Here is a 24,396-nt window from a genome sequence, read left to right on the forward strand (position 1 = left end):
ACATGGCCTTACTTAAATGAAATGGAAGAACTCCAAACCCAGAAACCCAAGGCCAACTTAGATGAATATTCATTTCTCTTTGTTCTTTGTTGTTGGCTTTGTTGACACAGCGAAAAACAAGAGCAAATACCAGAAGGATGCTAAACGGCCAACTTTTTGTAGCCAGCATAGGAAATCATGAGCATAAAAATCGTAACCTAAAATTTAAAAAGGAAGAGCGCTGCGCGGTTCTGCTGCAGTGATTTCAATTTCAAATCGTCAAATATAGCTTCCGGATGAGTATCCAAACATCGTTTCCCGGTTCGTGACTGGAATGGCGACTAGAAACGGTACAAATCGCATGTTTTTTTTTATCCCAGTTATTTATTTATTAGGCTCATTAGCATTTTAGCTGTAACAGAGCCGGATTTTAATCGTGTACATGTACATATGTTTATGTTTTCTATAAATTGTAAATTACACAGTAGTTAGTAGTAGCCATTTAGGCGAAAGGGTATTCTTTTTGTTCTTCCATTGTTCAGCAGACCGGACAGTAAAGACAGTTGATATTGATCATTGTTGGGTTATTTATAGAACAGCAGCCTGATGTTTCTTGCAGAGCAGAGCAGTTGTATGGATGAATCAATCTTATTTCGACCGTGGATCGATTCCCATCGCTGATGATGGTTGCGTGGACGTAGTTATTCTATAACAACACATAGATGGTCAATTGAGGGCCCTGAGTTTGAACTCACGATCGATCGCTTGGTAAGCGAACGCGTAACCAAGTGGCTACGAAGACCCCCATAAATCGCATGTTGGATGACATCAAATTTGGTTAGCTATCGAGATGTAGGGTTATATTTTCCGAGCCTCAAAAGAAACAAAACAAGTTATAAATCAGATGATATCAAAGATTGACATGACATGTGTCATGATATTGATGTTTTTATGGCTGTTGCCGGAAATATGACGAGAGAAGGTTTACTGTGCACTCTCTTTTAACGTTTTCTTATTTTTTTTTAATCTTTTCTAGCCCTTATATGCAATGTGTATTTCCTTCTTTCCTATTTTCTTTTCCATATTTTGAATATGTAAGATGAAAAACTTAGCAGCCTTCCGAAAGAGTTCCTCGACTAGAAAAAATATATTGTAATCCAGAATGGCACTGTTTTCCGTTCAAATCAAAATCAAATCTCACATCGGTGCAATCAATTCGTCTCAAGGAGCTTTTTTATCGTAGTTTATATTTTCGGCAGACGTCAAACTTAAAACGTAAAACTCGGAAAACTCAGACTTCAACCCGTTTAACGTTATTTTTTAGTTTGTTTTTATTAGTTATAAGAAGATTTTACTAACACTGTTGCCGAGAGAGCCACTGCGCGGCGAAATCGCGTAAGTTTTTAACATTCTGTTCTTTATAACAATAGTGGTTTACCCCCTAATTTCGTACTAAGTAATTTTCTTATTGTCTAGTAAATGACACCAATAGCTGATTTTAACTTTAGGCCAGAAAGTAAACAGATAATTTTATGTTATTTATAGCTTCAACTCCTGTCTCGATTAGTTCGGTACTCCACCGCTTCCTCTCGGGCCAGGAAATGCCAGCGTCCGTATTATCACGTTCGTTCGTTCAAACATCAGTATTCCCAGTCTGAAAGATCGGTTAGTCTATTTATGACAGTTTGTTTCGATGGCGTATCGATCCTCCCAGCAGTAACGCCCGAACTCGATGTATTGAAGGAAAACAATCATTTGCAAAAAAATCACGTAGCAAGAGCTTCAGCTACGCCTTAGCCTAGAAAAGATCACAAAACAAATAACAAATGAACACTCAGCCCATACAATGGAAAACTGAAACTAAAACTACGCGTGCAACATGCTTAAGCATTGTAATACAACTTTTAGAAACGATACTTTATGGGCGCCAGTAAAGGGCGTCGGTAGGACAACATCAGCACGCATACCACTATCGATAGACAAACACACACAGAAACAGACAGAATGTTTACCGCACCCACTGAAACAATATCAGAAAAAAAAACTGTTGAAACAGTGACTAAACACGCTTAATAATGGATTAAAAATGAACATTTGTATTGAACATATTTAACATTTACTGAAGAAAACAAAACTTTAACACAAAAGATAATTGGATAACATATTTCATTAAGATGTAAGAGAATTATATATCAAAGTTGATCACTACTAAATAACATTGAACTAGATTGTGTAAAAATAAACTGATCCGTACATTCGTAAACGATCACATAAACACACACACATAATTCGTACTTCAACAAGCAAACAAAAAAACACAAAAACATATATATGTAATAGAGAAAGAAGAATATACAATCCTGGAAAATGTAATAGAAAAGCATTAGATTATACAATATCGACACGAGAGAGTGCGCATATAGAAAACAAAAAAAAAGATAGGCATCAAAACATAATAAAACAAAGCAAAAAAAATCGTTGCAATCACACGCATTGAGGTCTAGTAACAAATATTAGCGAAACAAAGTTTTTTTTTTGTGAGGGCTCTAGAACAGGTTCCGAAATCCTTGGGAGAAAAAAAATAGTAGGTATCATCATTATTGACAAGAAGGTAAAATTGCATCACTGAACCGTGTCAAGCGCAGCGCGGCAGAATTGAACCGCATTCCATGGAGCAATAATGCAAAAGAAAACAAAATTCCGTCATCGGCTTCTCCGCTTTCTTGGCGTCCTTCTTTTGAACGCCGCCATCAATCAGTCAACGGCACACAACCTGCGGTTATGAGAGCCACACAAATGGATGACAATATGACAAACCGCATGTGCGCAACGCGCCCACAAATACGAACGAAGGATGGCTCAAATGACAATTTGGTTGTGTTGAGTTGTCCGCTGAGAAATGAGCGGTCAAGAAGGGTTCATGTCAACGATACGTAAATAAACGGTCAATTCGCCAATGAACGGGCAAACATTGACGCGCGGAACGAAAGGGTCAAGGAATAGTAACCGAAGTGAACAAAATGCGGTCGTGTTCGTGGCACGATCAAATGCAAGATCGTGTTGCCAGTTGAATGGAGTTTTGACGTAGGACTACGTTCTAGATTTCTATATAGGGGGTTACGCTACGAAAAATATAACGAAAAATCAAGAGATTTCAAATGCATACTACGCAGAATCGTTCTTTCGATATTTGCTATAATATATACCAGGGATGACCAAACGGTAGTCCGCGGTCTACCGGTCGCCCGTGTAGGTATTCCTAGGCGCCCGCCAGCTGGTATAGGATAGTGTCACCTCCAAACGCCAAGGATTAAATATCCCTCCACCTTTCGCCGTGATCATGTTATAAGGTGTTTATGCTAACCTCAATAAAACGAATTAGTTGTTAGCAGGGCCTGAACTCATCGAAGGTAAAAAATGAAGACCGACTCTACTCGCAGTAGCTTCGCTTCGGCTAGAACTGTTTCGGCAGTCGCCATCAACAAAAAGTGAATTGACTAGAAAATGAATTGACTAGCGTTGACTAGCGAGGATGACTGATGAACTTTTACAGCCAATGATTATTCTAATTGGCGTGTCTAATGAATACAAATCTGCCTCTTCATTCAACTGACTTCAATCCACATTTCTACCCCCCCTAGGAACGAAGTTGTGACCCGCGTACGCAATCTTATTTTCACGTCCATATAAAGAGGAAGGAAAGCTTGATTTCTGATACAAATAAAATAAGTAAAATAAAAACTTTTCAAGTTAAACGTTTTAATTGTGATTAAACATAACAATGTACTAAAAGCTAGAAAATAATTAGGCAAGTAGCAGTAAGCAGTTATCACACCTCTCCTTCATTAGTCTAGGGCATTGATAAGACTAAAATTTTTCATAAATAACAGTCATCTTGGATTTGCATTTTTCATAAATAACTGTGTTCTACTAGTCAAGCACTTTCATTTGATACCCATATTGATGGGGTTTTGTAAAACCCATATCGATGAGGTTTTGAGAAAATATGTGATCCGTCGTTTTGTAGCGGCCGCTATCTTGAATTTTCAAGATCATAAAATACGCAGTTTTATAATGACTTTAGAGATAAAGGTGTGTTTCAAATTTCAGATCAATCGGTCAACAGAAAGGGGGTCAATTTTCTATTAATGTAGGTCAGCGCTACAGACAAACACGTTACAAACATACAAACATACAAACATACAAACAGATTACAGGGCAAGCTAAATAAAACCGTTCAAAAAGTAGCTACCATAATCATGAACGGTTTATTGAGTAAATTGTGAACTCAAACCAACGAACTTAGACAGTTATCAGGTATGCTATAAAGGTCCTCGCGTTAGTATTAGTAAATAGCGAGCAAAATAGCACACACACACACTGCACGCTATTTTATACGTGTAATTTTCGTTTGCGACACAAAAAATCAAGCTCACCTGTAGCGTATGTCAAGCCACGGTGAACTCAAATATCGATGCATGCATACATGATACATGGGAGAGAGAAGAACAAATTAGTTTTGGGGGAAGTCACTTCAAAGTGCAATGAAGACAATTCGTCTGGGATGAATTAAATGAGATAGTCGAGTCGTAGAGGGGATAGTCATTTTTCCCCTCTGACTGTTCAGTCGTTTCGGCGGAGAAACTGCGCGAAGATGCCAAAAGTAATTTCCGGCTGAACCGTAGATATAGTCAGTCAGATAGTCTGCTGACTATCCTCAGTTGACTATGAGTATGCCGAGCCCTGGTTGCTAGAGTAGATATTTCTTCATTAAAGTTTCCGTTTTAATATTTTCTTCCGGATGGTTAGTTATTTTATATTAACCCATCCAGTTGATCGACCATAACTTGTAATAAAGCCAAAAAATTGCAGAAGGTTGTGTCCAAGACACGACCACATTGTTGACGTAGAACTATGCTGTTATTTTGTTCAAGTCGCTTGTTAATAACTTCGGATATTATTTTAGAATGCTGTGAAATAACTGTCTAGAAGAATTGTTTGGTCACCCTGAAATAGTTTTTTATTGTAAGAATTGGTTGACGTTGATTGATTGATGATTCATTCTTGCCCGCCCTTAACAATTCACAAGTTGATCGCATGTCGCACTTTGTTTCATGTCAATGTATTGAAAATTTACCTCGAACGCTATTCCGGTTGGCTTTTTCGCCATTGACATACACTTGGCTACAGGCGATTATATACTTGTTGCACCAGCACCATTATTCCACATCTCATAACTACATCAATCTTTCTTTGTCAACGCTTAGAAAAAAAAAACAACAAGGGCATGCTACATGTTATTTAGTATTGCCTCAGTGGAATCGCACCTCTGGACGTCGTTTGTACAACGTAAACCAACCAGCGTCACACAAGCGTTCAGCATAGCATTCATTCAGAGTCATACATTGGTGACTTGAAGCGACTAAGAATATAAACACTTCTCATCATCTTGCGCTATTCTCAAAAGTAACGCTTCTGTTATTATTACTGGCCTCGAAAATAGTTGCATTACTTTCTCATGCTCGAGATAAGCGCAGCTGTTATCCTTAGCGCAAAAAGTTTTACTACTGGCAAGCGAATTCCAATCATATACAAAATTCTAGAGCGACATTTGCTTTCTCGATGACTAAATAAACGAAATAAATTTTGACAACATTCCAACATATATTATGGTTTTGCTTGATATTCCTCATATAATTATGTGGCGCACAATCTTAACGCCTGCTTCGCAATAGCTTCTGTTTGATGAATTGATGAAATGCCAAAGGCGTTAACGAAGCCGTTATGATGACGGAAAACTGCTTAACTGCTTCGAAAAAAAGAAAAAGTTTGAATATTTGCCTCAGCAGAGATCCATTACTCATACCCTAGCGCAAATGTTCCTCTTCCGCTACCTCCCTCTTTGTTTATATTTACTATGGCGGCTGCATAATTTGCACCACCAAACAATCGTCCATCATAGCATCATAAGATTAGATGATTGTTGCTTCGCGACATGGCCAATACACACGGGAGCAGACACGAATGGTGTTTCAGCGTAGCGAAGATGCTATTGGTACATAAGGGTTATGAAGCACGCACGAAGCAACTAAATACACACACACACTTATCTAAGCTTTGTGCTCCTCTCAACAGAAGCCCTTTCTATTGATATTTCCCGTCTCGATTAGCTTAGCTTTCATCCTAAGTAGAGATAGTTTTGCTACTGTTATGCGAAACCAAATCACACACAAAATTTCAGAACAATTATTAGTTTATTGGTGAGCCGATGACACCCTAGTTTGATGATTCTTCATACTTTTTTTTAATAAGGTTTAGAACCTTAATGGAATGGCGTAAGATTGATGTAATGATTGTAATGCTAGAGACGACAGCGAGTAAGTAATTTGGTCCACAGCTCAATCCGAGCTGTGGACCAAATCCGGGTTATGAAAATGTCCACGTTTGTCCACGCTGAGGGAGAAGGGGCTTTTGATAATGTCCACGTGGACACGTTAAGTATTTTTTAAAGTAAAACATTCAAGTTAATAGTCAAAATTGAATGAGATCTGTTTTGTATTTACACGATTTTTTGAAACTCATTCCGGAAATGTGTATTCTGAAGGTAACGCACATGAACTAGGATCCATCAATTTATTCCAATCGGTAATAGAGGGCCATTAAATCCGTCAGGATAAAGTCACCCAATAACACAAAGAATGTTGTAGTATTAAAAATCACGACCTAAGTGCGGGTTGAAGCGAACGAACAACAAATTCTTCCATGAGTGTACGGGCCGTATCTCTGGAAATCTATTTCTTGCAATGATATTGCTCTTCATTGATGTCTGGTAATTTTCTTAATACACTTCTTTTGAGTTGTCTGGAAAGTTCATGCTGCTACTGCTGATGAAGAAAAAAATAATCCTTTTTTTTTTTATCCAAAATATATATTTTTATTAAGGCTCATATGGCGTCAACCTGACGAGGCCGGGAGTTCAATATTTCGACAATGTTTGCCTTATAACTATGTTAGTAATATGTAACCGATTACTCGCGGTTGGCTCGAGGTTAGTATTACAAGTGTTTTCGTAATTGTGATGTTGCTGTCTTCAATGATCTGTACCTGTGCCCGACACGGGATACTTCCTATTGGGATGCAGCTGACCATTAATCAGCTTTTGTTGAATCATCAGTGGACTGCACAACCTTTGGCCCGTGTATCTGTAAAGAGTGTGTGTATGTATTGCCGCGACTAAGTAAAAGTTTATAGATCGAATAGGAGGGATACGAAACAGGGACACAACGAAGGAAAAATCATTAAACGTTGACATCGGCGTTCCTGAGGAACAGGTATAGATGAAGCAGAAGATCAGGATCACGGCTACCTAAGATATCCCGGACGGGGATATCCGATTGTCTGCCTTTTGCTCTCAGTGCTCTAGAGAGCTGAGAGCGAGCAGCATGGAACCGGATACACGACCAGACAATATGCTCGATGTCGTGGTAGCCATCGCCACAATCACAAAGATTGTTTGCTGCGAGCCCAATTCGATAGAGATGCGCGTTTAGGTTGTAGTGATTGGACATAAGCCAAGATATCACGCGAATGAAATCACGACCGACATTCAATCCCTTAAACCCAAATCCCAATCCCAAAAATAATCCTTGATGCACATGAATTAGTAGATTCGCTACAGATGTCGAAAATCACCGTTCATGAGAAACGAAACATCACGAAAAACCTGCATGCACTACATATTAACCCATATTACGGAGCCCGATCGGATTTGACATATCGCAATCCGAACGAAATAAACTTGCATTCTGCATTTCAAGGTTGCAACATTTGCACAATCCGATAGGATTTGACTAGATCAGATTAAGGGGGATAGATACACGAATTTCGGACCTTTCTTCGAGCTCCGAAAAAGTAATACAAAGAATATTTTTACCATCCATTATATCACTATTTGTTTATCTATCTTTCAACAATAAAACAAAAATTGAACGGAAAAAATATATCCATAATTAGAAGCACACGATTCCAGCCCTTCTGGTTATCTGAAACAAACAAATCGAACAGATTCTGAATCAGTAAAGAATGGAATGGAAACCCGAAGCAGGTTTTCGCTTGTAGAAAGTTATGGATGGGTCTGGTAGGACTGGAATAAAATCTGTATCATGAGCTTCTACCAACCAACTAGTTTCGATGAATTCCAACAAGTACTGCTAGCAGCTGAACGTATGAAAATCAACGATCCAGAACGCTTCTAGGGCACTTTCAAAACTCCACCCGCCTTACACACCAGATATTCCAGCTTCAGATTATTAACTGTTAAGATTCTTGTAAAAACTTAAACTTACTGCATAGCATAAGTTCTGAGAGGATGGAATTCTCAAGTTGCATGAAGGATGCTGAAATATTCAGGATAAAATGGTGCATATATGATCGAAAAGATGTATGTCACAAAAAATATGCTTTTGGTTTTTTTCTTAGAATCGGCACGAATTTTTCAAGATCACGATGATACTGCAGATGTTTTGTTTTTACTAGGTTCATTATAGCCATCAGCTTGTCCACGGAGGGGGAGGGGGGTGTCTAAAATCATGCTTTTTTCTGTCCACGTGGTATGTGAACAGCCCCTTACCAAAGTGAATCCCGATTCTTACCTTTCCCACTAACAACTATCCTTTCCATGATAATCGCTAGGGAACCACGCTATAGAGGCGACCCTTCTGGCCTTCGGGTGGCGAATATCATACTAACATTCCTTCCCTTACCCTAGTGACTGTAAAGACGTGGCCGGCGTCGTTATTGACCATTTGAAGCTTGAATCACCGAAAATTTCACAACGAGAGTGATTTGCTAGTCCCAAGCGTCATTCTGTGTGTTCTTTGTGCAATTTGGTAATTCGGTTTTCCTCACGAATGAGGTCATCTGCTGTTGCTAGAAGGTTCCCTTGTTATTTGTACACTCTACTGTCGATTAAAGTGTAGTACCACTGTTGGACTGTCCAGAGCTAAGTAGACAGGGAATCATTCACGAATCGCTGCCCGCAAAAACCCCGTCCCGTTGTACCGTCCGGCGAGTTCTCCGTTATCCAACTCCTAAAACCCGCGTAAGAATTGTGATAAGGTGCGGCATTAATTTCTTTCATCCGCGTAAAAAGCCTTGTAAATATTGAGTATTTGTGCCCACTTGTGCCCTTTGAAATGCCCTCCAAACAATCAAACAAAAATTAAATTATCGAAACAGAAAAATTGAAAGAAAAGAACCTCTACAGAATCAATCCGGTTAAAAAGGCTATCTCGATTCAGCGTTTAGATCATGCGCAGAAACAATCATAACACTCGAATTAAAAAGTAACCACCTGCCCACGCAATCACTCTCTTTCTATCGTCTGCATCCTGGCATCCTTGCCAGAGCGAAGAAGCTCGCCCGCAAACGGTAAACACCAACGAGAACAAAAACGATCTTCAGTTTATGTATTTTACTTTGTTCCTTCTGTTCTCTCTCTCCTTCGTTTTTATCCATCCACTCGACACACCGAGACCCAAGATTGCTCTTTTCGCATCGTTTTGTCGTGTCGTTCTGAAGCTGGGCTATCTGCGAAGGAGAGCTCCTCTGGGGTTCGCGCTAGGGTCAGTTGCTTTCCGAAGCTTCATCGTTGAGGATCGTTGATCGGGAGTTTCCTTCTTGCGCTTATCTCGCCTTATCGCCTCATCTTATCTTGCACACTCTCTTTCGCACCCACACACGCGCACACAATCTGGAAGAGCGACGCGTCGTGCGGTGTCTGTTAATGCGGAACAAGAAGGTACAGGGGAAAAGAAGTGAATTTTGTGCAAGCAATAAAAACGGAGAGAAAATCCTCGACCAGGGGATCAAGTTTCATCCAGTCTCCGATGGCGACAGATGTTTACAATTTGGACGGATAACCGCCCAAATTGAGCCAGTTCTCGAGCGATCGTTTCGTTTGTGACCTCTGGTGGAGGTTACCATAGTGACCTAACCTAATAGCGCAGTGGACCGACGGGTCAGCAGAGCCTACTCCGGCTGGTCGTTGGCTATCGGGACAATCGCGATCGTGTTTTCCCTGTGTGTGTCTGTGAGTGTTTGTGCGCGCGCGTTTGTCGGTACACGCGATCCCGTGTGCAGTTGTGTCCGAAGGGCGTATGTTGGATAGATGCACTGAACAATAAACACCACCAACACCACGATCATCATCATAATAAGCGTCGTCGACGTCGTGGTCTTCGTTGTCAACAGTGTCGATAAGTAGCAACAACAGCACCAGGCAAAGGGTTCATCATTCCTCCGAGTGTTAATTAATGCTAAATGGGTGATTTAGCGGTGCTGCACTTATCCCTGGAGGGCAGCAAGTCATCAAGTGCAGAAGTGGAAAGTTCTCGCCCGCGAAATTGGTGATCACGATTGGGTTGTGGTATTGTTTTCGTCGTCGTTGGCCAGCTGTTGTATTTTTGAGCTAAGAAAAAAAAGTTTGAAGCCTTTGCTCTTCTAAAAGTGGTGTAATTCTAACTTCTGGACCCGAAGAGTTGTTGTTTGTGCGTGAAAAGGTAAGATGAGATCGGGCACGAAAGATGATCGCAAATTAAAAGGGTGAAATCAGAGTGTGTATGTGGTTGGAAGTGTTCCAACGAAGAGAAGAAGAGTTGTTCTAAAGTTGCCAGACGACAGAGCAAAAATAGATAAATTAGGCACTGCCTTCTACAGATCACCGGCTCTTCAAGTGGGCTCTCCTAGAGAAAGATCAAGGCAGCGAAACGAGTCAAAACAGAACGCGCACACAGCGAATGGAAGCGCTAAAGGATAGAGGTGAGTCGACCGGGTTGCCAACCCAAATGAGCATTTCATTTGCTGTCCCTCAAGCTGCTCCCATATTGCGGACGATCCCTCAAAAACCATCGAATTCAACGAACCCACTGAATGTCTGAACCCATTCATCATCCGATCCGCACTGATAGCTGTTTTGTTATGTTATACATTCCACCTCCTGCCCTCCCTGTCTACCCGCTGGTGACCCCACCCCGGGACCCGATGTTTTATTAGATAATAGCGCAAAATTGATGGTAATGGCCCTAAAGTAAAGAGTTCGAGGAGAAGTTCACAAATTGAAACCTCTCTTCTATGGTTCGTTCGTGCGTTCACATATATGTGATATGTACATAGCGATATACACACAGAAGAGTCAATCGAGAACCTAGAAATTAGACGAAACCAAATAACAAACAGAGCTGGTCTGATGCGATACGATTCCCCGGCGGATATGGTGGATGACGTGTGGTTTGTTAAAGTGCCCCTCTTGCCTGTTGCCATTCGCTCGCGTATCTCTTGTTGAATGGGTGATGATGGGATGGGTTTTGGAATTGATTTAAACCTGTTGGTGGCAATCTGTGTTCCGAAACGAGATAGCATCGATTGATTTGGAACCAGAGGGCTTTTCTTCTGTTGGACTAATAATGCCGTTAAGTATAATGAGTTGTTGATCATCCCGAAAAATATGTTGATGGGAAATCAAAACAGAGGGGAACATAAGAGATATGTTCTGACAACATCACTGGAAAGTTCAAAAGTAACATGAGAAGCGCCTCATCTACTTCTTTTTTTTAATTTTTAAGATTTTAACTGAAAATATTTTTCATATTTTTGTAAAAGTAATGAAAAGGTTTTCAGGAGCTGAATAAAAAAATACGTGTGGTCTTGTTGATGGTTGAATATAGAACTGACTTTATTGATTGATTCTTTGTTTTTAAGAGGCTTTAAAGACTTTATTCACAGCAGTGGAACTCCATACAATTCACTGACTAAAAAGTGTCCACATTTTCATCGCTTGTTTACGTGAAGAGTATATTTTTTTCAGGCACACTTGATTTGAGAGTATATGGTTTTCTAGCTGTCCTGAGGCAAGGTCTTTAATGAAGAATGATAAGATGGGAAGGTTTATATAAACATGTTTATCTATACAGAGTTTTCCATTTTGGGCTTCCGAAAGTATACAGCCCTGCGCTGACAACCGTTTGACATAGCTGTTAACCAAAGCGTCATATCGTTAGTTGAATGTCTGCCATTTTACAATATGGATCGTTTTAGCATCGCACATCGTGTTAATCTTGTTAAATTATACTATAAAAATGATGAAAAACCGGCAAATGTTTTTCGAGCATTACGGACGGATTTTGGTCGTCATGGACGGCTCACAGAGCACACAATCGCTAATGTAGTGCGTAAATTCGAACAAACTGGATCCGTAGCGGATATTGTGAAAACTGTGCATCATCGTAATGTGCGTTCAGCCGAAAATATTGCTGCTGTTGCTGCCAGTGTGGAGGATGACCCGAATGTTTCGATTCCACGGCGTGCTCAGCAATTGGGCTTGTCAAACACATCATTGTGGCGAATCTTGCACCTACATCCATATAAAGTCCAACTGGTACAAAAATTAGAGCGTGGTGACCATGGAATGCGTCGGGCATACGTCGATTGGGTGAACGAAGAACAGCAGCAAAATGCTGAATTTTCGCATCAAATTTTCTTCAGCGATGAGGCACATTTCGAGCTCGGTGGCTATGTGAACACCCAAAATTTCCGTATATGGGGCTCAGAAAATCCACGCGTGATTGTTGAGAGGCCATTGCATCCGCCAAAAGTCACTGTTTGGTGCGCGTTATGGTCTGGTGGAGTCATTGGGCCGTATTTCTTTGAAAATGAGGACGGCGAGACGGTAACTGTGAATGGTGAGCGCTATGGCCGCATGTTAACCGATTTTTTTTTGCCACAAATTGAAGATATGCATACGGATGACATGTGGTTTCAGCAGGACGGCGCTACGTGCCACACAACACGACCGAACATGGCCATATTGCGAACGAAATTTGAGGGACGCATAATTTCGCGTTTTGAACCCGCTAGACTTTTTTTTGTGGGGTTATGCGAAAGACCTATGCCAACTCTCCGCAAACTATTGAACATTTGAAAGACAACATTCGTGAAATTATGACCGAGATACCGCCCCATATGTGCCGAAAAGTCATCGAAAATTACCTGTTCCGGATCAAGGTGTGCGAGGAAGCCCTAGGTGGACATTTGAATGATGTTGTATTTCACACATAGTGGCATAAACCAAACTTTAATTTGAAATAAAAGTTTCATCGAAATTCGAATTCTAAGTGTGTTTTATTTCAATTTACTTTCGGAATTCAAAGCTGGAAAACCCTGTATTATATATACTATATACTGGATTTCTGTCTGTCTGTCTGTCTGATTCTTATGGACTCGGAAACTACTGAACCGATCAACATGAAAATTGGTATGTAGGGGTTTTTGGGGCCGGGGAAGGTTTTCGTGATAGTTTGAGACCCCTCCCCCCTCTCTAAGGGGAGGCTGCCATACAAATTAAACACAAATTTCTAAATTACTCGGGAATTTTTCAAGCAAATGAAACGAAATTTGGCATATGGAGGTTTTAGGGTGCAATAAATGTTTATATGGTGGTTAGACACTCCTCCCGCTCTCTAAGGGTGGGCTGTCATACAAATGAAACACAAATTTCTGCATAACTCGAAAACTAATCAAGCAAATGGAGCCCAATTTGGCATGTGAAGGTTTTACGGGGCACGAAACCTTTCTATGATGAATACACCCCTGCCGCCTCTCTAAGGGGGGCTGCCATACAAACGAAACACAAACTTCTGCACAACTTGAGGACTAATCATGTTTTTGGGTATGGGAAATGTTTCTGTGATGGTATGATACCCCTCCAAACATGACAATTGAAAATTTTCGGATAACTTTTCGGATTTCGGAAGGAAAAAGGGAAAATTCGGAAAATTAAAATCCCATATGTTCTACAATTACATAGTGACATGTGCTGTTAGTCCATTTGATGTTTGCGCTAGCGAAATTGATCTTCGTTCGAATGAATTCGATTTTGATGTGATGAAACGCACTTCTATATCTTCTTCTATGTATACCAAAAACAGGATCGCCGGATGTGTTGATAAGAGCAGAACTCGAGAAAGGAATTGTTCGATTTAGGGCTGTCTTTATTCTATCATATTATCTGCATAAAATATTTATTCCATGTAACGGAGAAACATGTTATTTGCGAGTGGTTTAAAAATCTTGAACGAGAATTGTGTCTGAAACTAATCTGATAATATAATGATGAGTTTTGTCGATTAAAAGATCAATCAATGAACAGTTCTGCGATTGGACCCATGAACTTGGTCATAGTAAAAAACGTGAATGTTTGAAGGTATTGATAACAAAAAACAAACTTTGGGCGGGACGAAGTTTGCCGGGTCAGCTAGTAATTACATAAGTTTATTCAAAAATTAATATTGCCCTTATTTAACTATTCAGTGCAATTTTATCAATTATTTATTTTATTTTATTTTTTCAATATTTTTCTGAGATGGTTATTAAAAATCCATGATTACCTTTGCTTTATTATTTACCCCCCATTATTTGTTAATTTTTCCCGCTTTTCGTTCTTTGACCTATCATTTTGACAATTCAATCTGAGAGGCTTAAAATTGCGACAAGATAGAAATTTGGTGTGAAAGAGCGAATTGTGGAAAATTAAGTCGCAAATTCTCTAAGCTTTATAATTAAAGTTTTTCTGCAGTATTTAATTTTTGAGTTTGTGTGAATGATAGATTGAAGTTGATTCATAGAAGAATAAGATTTCATTTGATATGACGATTTTTGAAATCGACTCAATGGTTGTGAAGTTATGACGTTTTGGAAGAAATCTTACTTACTTAATCAACAAAAGGCCCCAGTGGCATGTGCTGTACACAAAACTCGTCTCCATTCACATGAATTTTATATTTTATTCCAATTCTTAACTTTCAAACCAACATATCATATCTTTCCATTAATCCGCAAACATGCCTAGTAGTAACTTAAAAAAAACCAAACTCATAAACGACAAAAAGAGTCTTAGATTGCATATTTTTCATATATTTTTCACAGTTTTACACTACCATTTGCTTATTGGCGCTTTTGTAGTTGGAGTGCTTTTTAATTGGCGGTTCGCTAGTTGGAGCACGCGCCAATCAAAAAGCAATCATCCGTCATAATTGTATGTCTGTAGTTTTACTCTGTTATTCCAATGCCATTCTTATTGGAGGGTCTTTGAACGTTAAACTCAAAAAATGAAGGCACAGTATAAAAGTATTTAGTTTTGCAGCTTGTTTGACAAATGTATTCGTTTGAAAACATTTATTAATATATATATATATATATATATATATATATATATATATATATATATATATATATATATATATATATATATATATATATATATATATACATATATAAAGTGAATTATATCACATCCACTATTCAAGGAAGTTAATGATTTTTAGTTAATGATAAGTTAATGATAGGAAGTTAATGATTATGATATTTATAGCATCAATCCAAATGCAGTAATCCTAATTATTATTATGGCCGCACTGAAAGACATGAATAACAACAAGAAAAACGCGAACTTTGAAATTTGTGAACTATTGCAGTATTACTTCAGCCATTCCATGCCAAACTGATATAGTGGTTTTCACATTTTCGTGAAAATTGGTAGCTTGTTTTCGTTATGGTAAAACATTGAACCTGTATTTTTTTTGGGTGATTCGATTTTTTTCACCTTTTCCCAAAAATGACTTTTATCAAAAACTTATAACTTTTAGACCACTTAGCCGATTCAGATGATCGATACATGAAATTGAAGGTCATTAGCTAGTATTTTTTGGAAAAAATATCAAACCTGCAAGAAATTTGAATTTTGTTCTCGTAATTCTTGATTTTTGTAGTTCACATGGTTTCGGGACCAACGGCGCTATATTTTTTTATATTTTTTCTTAAAAACTGAGGATTTGTTTACACATTTACATTTTTCACTCAAAATTAAATATGTTCTTTTTTTCTTTTTTGAGTTATAATTTTTTAAAGTTAACCGATAGTTCGGAATATTAAGTCCTTCCTCTTTTTCCTATTCTCAAAAATTCATAACATTTGAACTGCTAAAGCGATTCAGATGATCGATATATCAAATTAAAACCTAGAATTTTTCGGAAAAATATTGCACTTTCGAAAAAAAATTAATAATTGTATCTGTTTTTTATAAATAAAAAAAAATATTTTTTTGCAAGTGTGAAATTATTGACCTAAATTAACTATGTCGATTATCTGAATCGGTTCAGTAGATCAAAAGCTATGAATTTTTGAAAAACGTCATTTTTGAAAAAGGAGAAAAATGATTTTTTGGACCATCGGTTAAATTGGAAAAATAATAATTTCAAAACGAAGAAGAACACATTTCTGGATATTTTATCTAAAAAATCCTCAGCTTTCGAGAAAAAATATAAAAAAATATAGCGCCCTACATTGAAAACTATAAAGAACAATTACGGTCAATAATTAAAAAAATAAAATTATTTATGAATTAAAAAAAAAAAAACTTGGAAAAAGGGGAAAAACTAGATTTTTTGAACCACCCTAAAATGGAATGGAATCTAATATTTAACGATAAGGAACAAAACTACCAATTTACACGAAAATTTGAGAACCACTATGTCGGTTTGGCATGGAATATATTAGGCTGTCAAAATAGTCCTGCGGTATTTTTTTTGAATTTTCATTTGTTCATAAAATTAGTTACAATCATCTGTTTTAAGTCAAATATGCGCCGTTTTGTTCGATGACTTGTTCCCAACGAGATGCCAACTTCATAATACCCCTGTTATAGAAGCTCGCTTCCTTATTGGCAAAAAACTCGGATAGCCAATTTTCACAGGCCTCTTTTGTGGCTAACTTCTGACTACCTAGCTCGTTCGCCATGGACAAAAACAGATGGTAGTCACTTGGTGCAAGGTCCGGTCTATACGGCGGATGCAAAAGAACCTCCCATCCGAGCTCTGAGTTTGGCCATAGGGAAGCAGCTCATAATAGATTATTCCTTGACAATCCCACCAAACACACAGCAGAACCTTCCTGGCCGTTAATGAGGGCTTGGCCACCGTCTGAGCCGCTTCAGCGGGCTTCGACCACGACCGTTTGCGCTTCACGTTGTCGTAAGTGACCCACTTTTCATCGCCAGTCACCATCCGCTTCAGAAACGGGTCGATTTTGTTGCGATTCAGCAGCGATTCACATGCGTCGATACGGTCAAAGATGTTTTTTTGCGTCAACGTGTGAGGCACCCATACATCGAGCTTCTTTGTGAATCCAAGCTTCTTCAAATGGTTAATAACGGTTTGATGACTCTTGGCCGATGCTACGGCTGCTACTTTGCTGGTCTTTCACGGCTAATTCAGCGATTTTGTCGCAATTTTCGACGACAGGCCTTCCGGAGCGTGGCGCATCTTCGACGACCTCTACACCAGAACGAAAACTTTGAAACCATCGTTGTGCGGTGGAAATGGAAACTGTATCGGTCCATAAACTGCACAAATTTTTTTGGCAGCTTGAGATGCATTTTTGCCTTTGTCATAGTAGTACTATAAAATATGTCGGATTTTCTCTTTATTTTGCTCCATATTTGCGACACTATAACTCACGAACGACTTAACCAAACAAAACACTGTCAAGGACTATATTATAGCGCGCAAAAATACCTTTCCAACAAGTATGACTCGATACAATGAATACAACTAGAACTACGCGCTTACAACGACACCTCGCGGAAATACCGCAGGACTTTTTTGACAGCCTAATATATAATACTAAAAAAATATAGTTGGTTAATTTCACCTGCAACTAAAAAGCTGATTACTAGAAACTAATTGACGTTAACGTTTCATTGCCTTGTAAATTCTGGATACAATACCAGCAGAGGGTATTTAAAAAAATATAAATGGCTTTTTACGGGGTGTGTTCGAAACTGAAAAAAAAGGAAATTAATTCAGAAATCATATTTTATGTTGGTTTTAAGCGTACATACATCATTTAGTCGTATAATTATTGTATCATTCAATTTATTCCGATGAGAATGCTTTAAAATATTTTAACTGATGCTCTTACCACATTTTATTTTTTTTATTCAATGTTCAGTTTCTATGGCGAAGCTTCATTCGTAAATTACACATTTGTCATCATTGGTGGAATACGACCATAAATGTTGTTCTGAATAGCACAGCAAGTTATGATTACAATACATATGGGTTTATTTTGATAATGCATTATACAGAAACCGATAAAAATGCATTATAATATTAGTCCACAGCGTTTCAACGTCTATATGTATATTTTACTCAATTTTCAGTTCGTAATTTCTATCCCATTCGCCGTGTTTATCATGATGATGCTAACATTAATAACATTATATATGATGTCTCCCACCCTTTTAGCGACATCTCAACATTATGTTCAATTTTTAGAGCGTAAACCATCTGTCAATTTTTTCACTGTTTACATTTTCTTGCCACAAATCGTTGCCACTTTTTTCTCTCAAGTTCCACTTCTCTTCTCTGATTATGGTTTCTTGATACCCAAACTGATCGATGTTTATTTTTGAAACTTTTACTTACTGTTTAATGTGTACAAAACACTCTATGTAGGCTTTATATATAGGGTTGGGGAAGAAGAAATGTCGTATTTCTGATCGAAATTTGTCGCTTTATTTAACATACTTAAAATTATCCAATTTACGCCATATATGCGCCGTTTTGTTCGCAAACTTGTTGCCATTTAGAAGGCAACTTCATTATCTCCCCCTTATAAAACCCCCCTTCTTATTTGCAAAAAACTCAGACAGCCAGTTTTCGCAAGCCTCTTTTGAGGCCAACTTAGTATCACCAAGAGCGTTTTGCATGGACCGGAAGAGATGATAATCACTGGAAGCCAGGTCCGGACTATACAGTGGGTGCAATAGGACATGGTGAATGCATTGGTCACTGTTGAATATGCATACGAATTAAAAATACGACTTGTAATGAAACGGTTTCTCAATAAACTTACATGTTTATTTGTTTGTTTATTTATTTGTTATCAACAGGCCTGAACAAGAGTACCCTAATGATATACTTAAATCTAACTTAAATTCTACCTAATATCTAAGGGCATTAGAAAAAATCCTTTTCAGATGTGAACGGGTCAAGTTAAAATCGTACGAAGTGTACGAGCGGTTGAAAACTCGGCACATACTTGAAACGGGTTCATTATACCCGTAATTAGTGCGTGACTCGAAAGATGAATCCTAGGACTCTGGATGCTTTACTGGTGATATAAGCTACGTGTTCTTTGAATGTTAACTTAGAATCGAGAATGACGCCAAAATCTTTGATGGCCATAACCCGGTTCACAATGACATTTCGTAATTTATACGGGTAGGCAATAGCTAAACGTTTCCGCGAAAAGGTGATAATTGAGCATTTTGCTGGATTCAAAACCATCCTGTTGATGTCACACCATTCATCAAAAATGTTGAGTTGCTGCTTTAGGTATGCTGCGTCATCAAGACAATTAAGGTGAAGGTGGAAGCTAGCCATTGTAGTAGTATATGTAAACCCACGTGTAAAAATGGGGTAATAGTGTTTGTGAGAGAACAGCAAAGCACACGTAAATAGATTAATTCACTTATCATACTGTGTGGCGCATCATTGACACGAGTCTTTGAATACATTTGAAAAAAATAACAATTCACTACTAAAGTAAAATGTATGAACGATATGTTCCGATGAACAATTGCAAATATAAATATATATAGAAGGTGCATTTGCATATGAAGTAAAATTCTGATTATACGCGAGCGTAACATGAGCAAATTTATAACACATGCGAATTGGGGCTCTTTTGGTAATAACAAGTTCTTCCGCATAGTAACTCGATGTTGATAATTCCTTAATATTTTCCTTCATTGATCGTATTGTTTTCACATATTCACGTTAGAGAGCCTTATCCGTTCTCTTCGTTGGCCGAGGCATTTTGATTGAATGTAATACTGTTTTTGAAAGCATAGGCAGCTGTGGCAGTGTTCCGAGCTCTGCAATACAATTTTCTTACCCAATGTTAAAGCTGCTAAAACTTACATTATAGACCCATTTAACTTAAAAACAGGAAGTGGGTTATATCTATGGTATAACCGCAAGGGTGACGTAGGACTATCGTTGATTTAGAGATCATTTGTTCGAAGTTGAATCTAAATCCATTCTGAATGAATGAATAAATGAATATTTGAGGGACTTCGAAAACGAGAGCGTTACGTTGGAGGCACAAGGTTTTATGCATCCAATATAGGATACGAAAACCCTTGTTCTGAAGAATAATCTTCAGAAGCTAACCTGCTAACTGTACTTGATTGACAAATCACAAACCCAAATGTATTATATGGATATTTTATGGATAGAAAACATTAAAATAAACTCTTTCGCTTGAATGTAATTTTCAATTCCAAGGGGAACTGGCAGATTATTTTCCAGCAACGATTAGATATTTCCACATTTTCCTCGATACTGGAAGCCCACCAGTGGTTAATGCTAATTCGATAACCACCTGTTAATAGCACTTGATTGAAACATATTTGGTCACAGTGTTGCATGGATAGAAAACATTCAAATAAACTCTTTCACATGAATGTATTTTGAAATTCCCAGAGGAACTGGCAGATTATTTTCTAGAAATGATTAGATCTTTCCGGAACTTTCTCAATGCTGAATAGCATCCAAACGGAAAGAATTCCGCGCGTGTATGTGTGTAGCGGCTGCTTCGAGATCTTCCCGGGGAACCATTTGTGGCATCACTCTCCTCCTGATGGATTCCCTTCTGGTCTAAGGTGCACAAACAGGCTCTTGGTGACACCGTTCATCCGCGCTTTCATGATAAACGAAGAGCTTCACCACAACAGCGACAACATGCTCCAATCGCTGTTCAATTTGAACTGAGTGGATTTCCGAGCGGCGCTCGCTTATATACCGATTGGTGATTTCAATAGCCTGTTTTGAAAGCAATTTTAAGACTATTGAAACAAGTTTTTGGATCAGAAAGAAACAAGTATAGAACGCGTAGACATTTTATCTTTCGAATGAAGTGTTTATCATACCATTTCGTTCAGTTGTTTAGGAGCTATTAACGCTCAAAATCTCGGTCTCCGGCGTAACGCTTTCGTTTTCGAAACTTTGATTTTACACCCCGGTATAGAAATGAAAGACGTAGTCCTACGTCAAAATAATAATTGTATTGATATCAACACAATTTTATTCTATTGATTTAAATGACATGAAACGCTATGACACAGGAACAACATTTTATTTAGTGGTTTTTATAGCTGTTTCGATGATGTTGTCTGGCATCAGTGTCGAAAAAATAACGATGCTTTCACTAATACAAACAAAAACCATTACCGAAGATTGAAAAATGAAAATTTAACTTTCAGAGCACTTGCTCGAGTTTTCCGACGTTTTTCACCATACAGTGCGACAGCACCGTATGGTGAAAATGTCGCACCGTATAGTGAAGAACGTCGAAAAACTCGAGCAAGTGCTCTGAAAGTTAAATTTTCGTTTTTCAATCTTCTGCAATGGTTTTGTTTGTATTGGTGGAAGCATCGTTATTTTTTCGACACTGATGCCAAACAACATCATCGAAACAGCTATAAAAACCACTCAATAAAATGTTATTCCGGAGTCATAGCGTTCCATGTCATGAAAATCAATAGAATAAAATTGTGTTGATATCAATACAATTATTATTTTTACGTTTAATGGGTCTATAATGTAAGTTTTAGCAACTTTAACATTGGGTAAGAAAATTGTATTGCAGAGCTCGGAGCACTGCCACGGCTGCCTATGCTTTCAAAAACAGTAAACGGAAAAGTATTAAATTCAATCTAAATGCCTCGGCCAACGAAGAGAAGGGTTAAGGCTTTTCAACGTGAATATGTGAAAACAATACGATCAACGAAGGAAAATATTAAGGAATTATCAACATCGAGTTACTATGCGGAAGAACTTGTTAATACCAAAAGTGCCCCAATTCGCATGTGTTATAAATTTGCTCATGTTACGCTCGCGTATAATCAGAATCATATGCAAATGCACCTTCTATATATATTTATATTTGCAATTGTTCATCGGAACATATCGTTCATACATTTTACTTTAGTATTGAATTGTTATTTGTTTTTTTTCAAATGTATTCAAAGACTCGTTCAATGAAGCGCCACACAGTCTGATAAGTGAATTGATCTATTTACGTGTGCTTTGCTCTTCTCTCACAAACACTATTACCCCATTTTTACACGAGGGTTTACCTATACTACTACAATGGCTAGCTTCCACCTTCACCTTAACGGTGCAAAATAGTTTGAAATCATCTGCGTAAGAGAGTTTGTGGCACTTCAGACAGAAATTAACATCGTTGAGGTAGAGTAGAAAGATGTAAGGGCCAAGGTGACTTCCTTGAGGTACGCCAGATGTAACTCGAAATGGAGAAGATACAGTGTCACCGATTTTCACTGACATCACACGATCGGTCAGGTACGAACGTAGCCAGTTCAGAAAGTTGCCATGACATCCAAGACGTTGTAGTTTGGCGACGGTAATTTCATGGTCTATCTTGTCAAATGCAGCTGAGAAATCTGTATACACAGCATCAACTTGTTGGCGTGACTGTAGAGAGCGAGCGATGAATGAGGTATACAATACTAGATTTGTGGATGTAGATCGTTTGGGAACGAAACCATGTTGTTCATCAGCGATGTAATTGCTGCAGGCATAGGAGATGTAGTCCAGAACTATCAGTTCAAAAAGTTTGGAAACCGAGCAAAGGCTAGCGATCCCTCTATAGTTATTGACATTTCTTTTGCAACCTTTCCTGAAGACCGGGAAAACAAAACAAAAAAAAAAGTTTCACATGACAGTGATTGGCTGAACAGGGGACTCAGAGGCGACGATAGACTGCTGCAGCACTTTTGGTGAAAATAAATGAAAGTTATTAATTTTTTAATAAAGGGAAACCACTAACAATCCCCGCAGTGCCGCATCTGTACCAGTAATCATCAATTACCGAACAAGTAAAATAAATTCTAATACTAAAAGCAAGCAAGAAAACGAACAATCAACTGACAAATGAACTACATAACTGAGACAAGTATAACAATAGTACCAATTAAACAAACAAAAATGACCGAGAATGACGACTAGATGTAATGATGAATAAAATTAATAAATAATATGTTTATCATTTAATCTAAATCTACTTTTATTGTATCGGTACAAAATTTCATAATAATTAAGTCATGCGAGTCATGAACATTGAATGAAGCTTCGGGGCATCAATAGATTGAATTGCCACGGAGTGCGTACACAGAGTGTGAAGCAATAGACAATCTATTACATACATGCGACGTACTAGAGCAATACGGATAATGTTAGCTACGGATTCAAATGATTGGGTTCGGTTTACAAAATAATTATCCATGGGACTGTAAGATTGTTCAAATGATTGGCCAAATATCATTCCGTGATGGTTTATCTCACAATTCAATTCGATTAATTCGTGAACAAAAGCAAATCAACTTTTCTAAAGATGAGTTGTTGAAAATTAAATGGTTAAGTGCGCTGACCGATTGTGTATTACGATACTTGATTTCAACTTCAATCACCCACGAGCCAGACGACCTTGTGCTCCCTTGGCCGAGTGGTTAGCGTCATAACTAACATGCCGGGTGTTCGGGTTCGATTCCCGTTCTGGTCGGGGGGATTTTTCGTCAAAGAAATTTCCTCCGACTTGCACTGTGATCACGCGTATTCTAGAGCTTGCCACTCAAAATGCGTCCAAGGCGTGTTATTTGACATAGAAATCTCAACTACGTACTAATAAAAATGACGCAAGTAATACTACGTTGAGGCGGCGAAGTTCCTCTAGGAACGTTAGTGCCATTGAAGAAGAAGAAGAAGCCAGACGACTTTGAAGGCTACGTCCTTGGACATTGTAATAGGGTGTATGATTGTGTTAGTTCCTTTATATGATACGACACAACTTGTGTGGTATCAATAATTTTCGCGTTGTCTAATTCCTCTGACAAAGACGCGTTCGCTGTCCATAACTGCACTACTACTGGTCTCAAAAAGATCAGAAAATTTTTGGCGATCGAATATGAGAGGTAAGTAGGCATTATTTAGCGTAATAGAATTTTAATTGTATACTTTATTTAATATTCTCTTTTTAGCTTTTCAGGTTCCTGATTAATGTCTTTTCCAATGCTTGGATGGATGGATAATGTTAATTCCTGGGAATATTTTTCTGATTTCCATATTCAACGAACACATGTTCTCTATGGTTCTCTTTATCTGTAAATCACAGTTTGGATGGAAAAACTTCCAGAATTGGGATCACTGAGGAATCGATATATAACCACGAAAGAAAAAGTTACCATGGATAAGTATATACGATTCGACAGACAAATTCACA

At 38.2% G+C, this 24,396-nt stretch overlaps 1 protein-coding gene across 2 annotated transcripts in view; it reads left to right on the forward strand.

The window, feature by feature from the left end:
- The first annotated feature begins 9,614 nt into the window (after window positions 1-9,614).
- Window positions 9,615-24,396, forward strand: part of LOC129763377 (uncharacterized) — a 244,096-nt gene continuing 229,314 nt past the window's right edge. For both annotated transcript variants that reach the window (XM_055762381.1, XM_055762383.1), the window contains exon 1: window positions 9,615-10,797. Coding sequence is in view for 1 of the 2 variants with exons in the window: in XM_055762383.1 (XP_055618358.1) it covers window positions 10,776-10,797 (22 nt within the window). In the remaining variant the exon portion in view is untranslated. The remainder of the gene's footprint in view (window positions 10,798-24,396) is intronic.

The sequence above is a fragment of the Toxorhynchites rutilus genome, chromosome 1, assembly GCF_029784135.1.
Source record: "Toxorhynchites rutilus septentrionalis strain SRP chromosome 1, ASM2978413v1, whole genome shotgun sequence".
In the NCBI taxonomy this organism is placed as follows: Eukaryota; Metazoa; Arthropoda; class Insecta; order Diptera; family Culicidae; genus Toxorhynchites; species Toxorhynchites rutilus.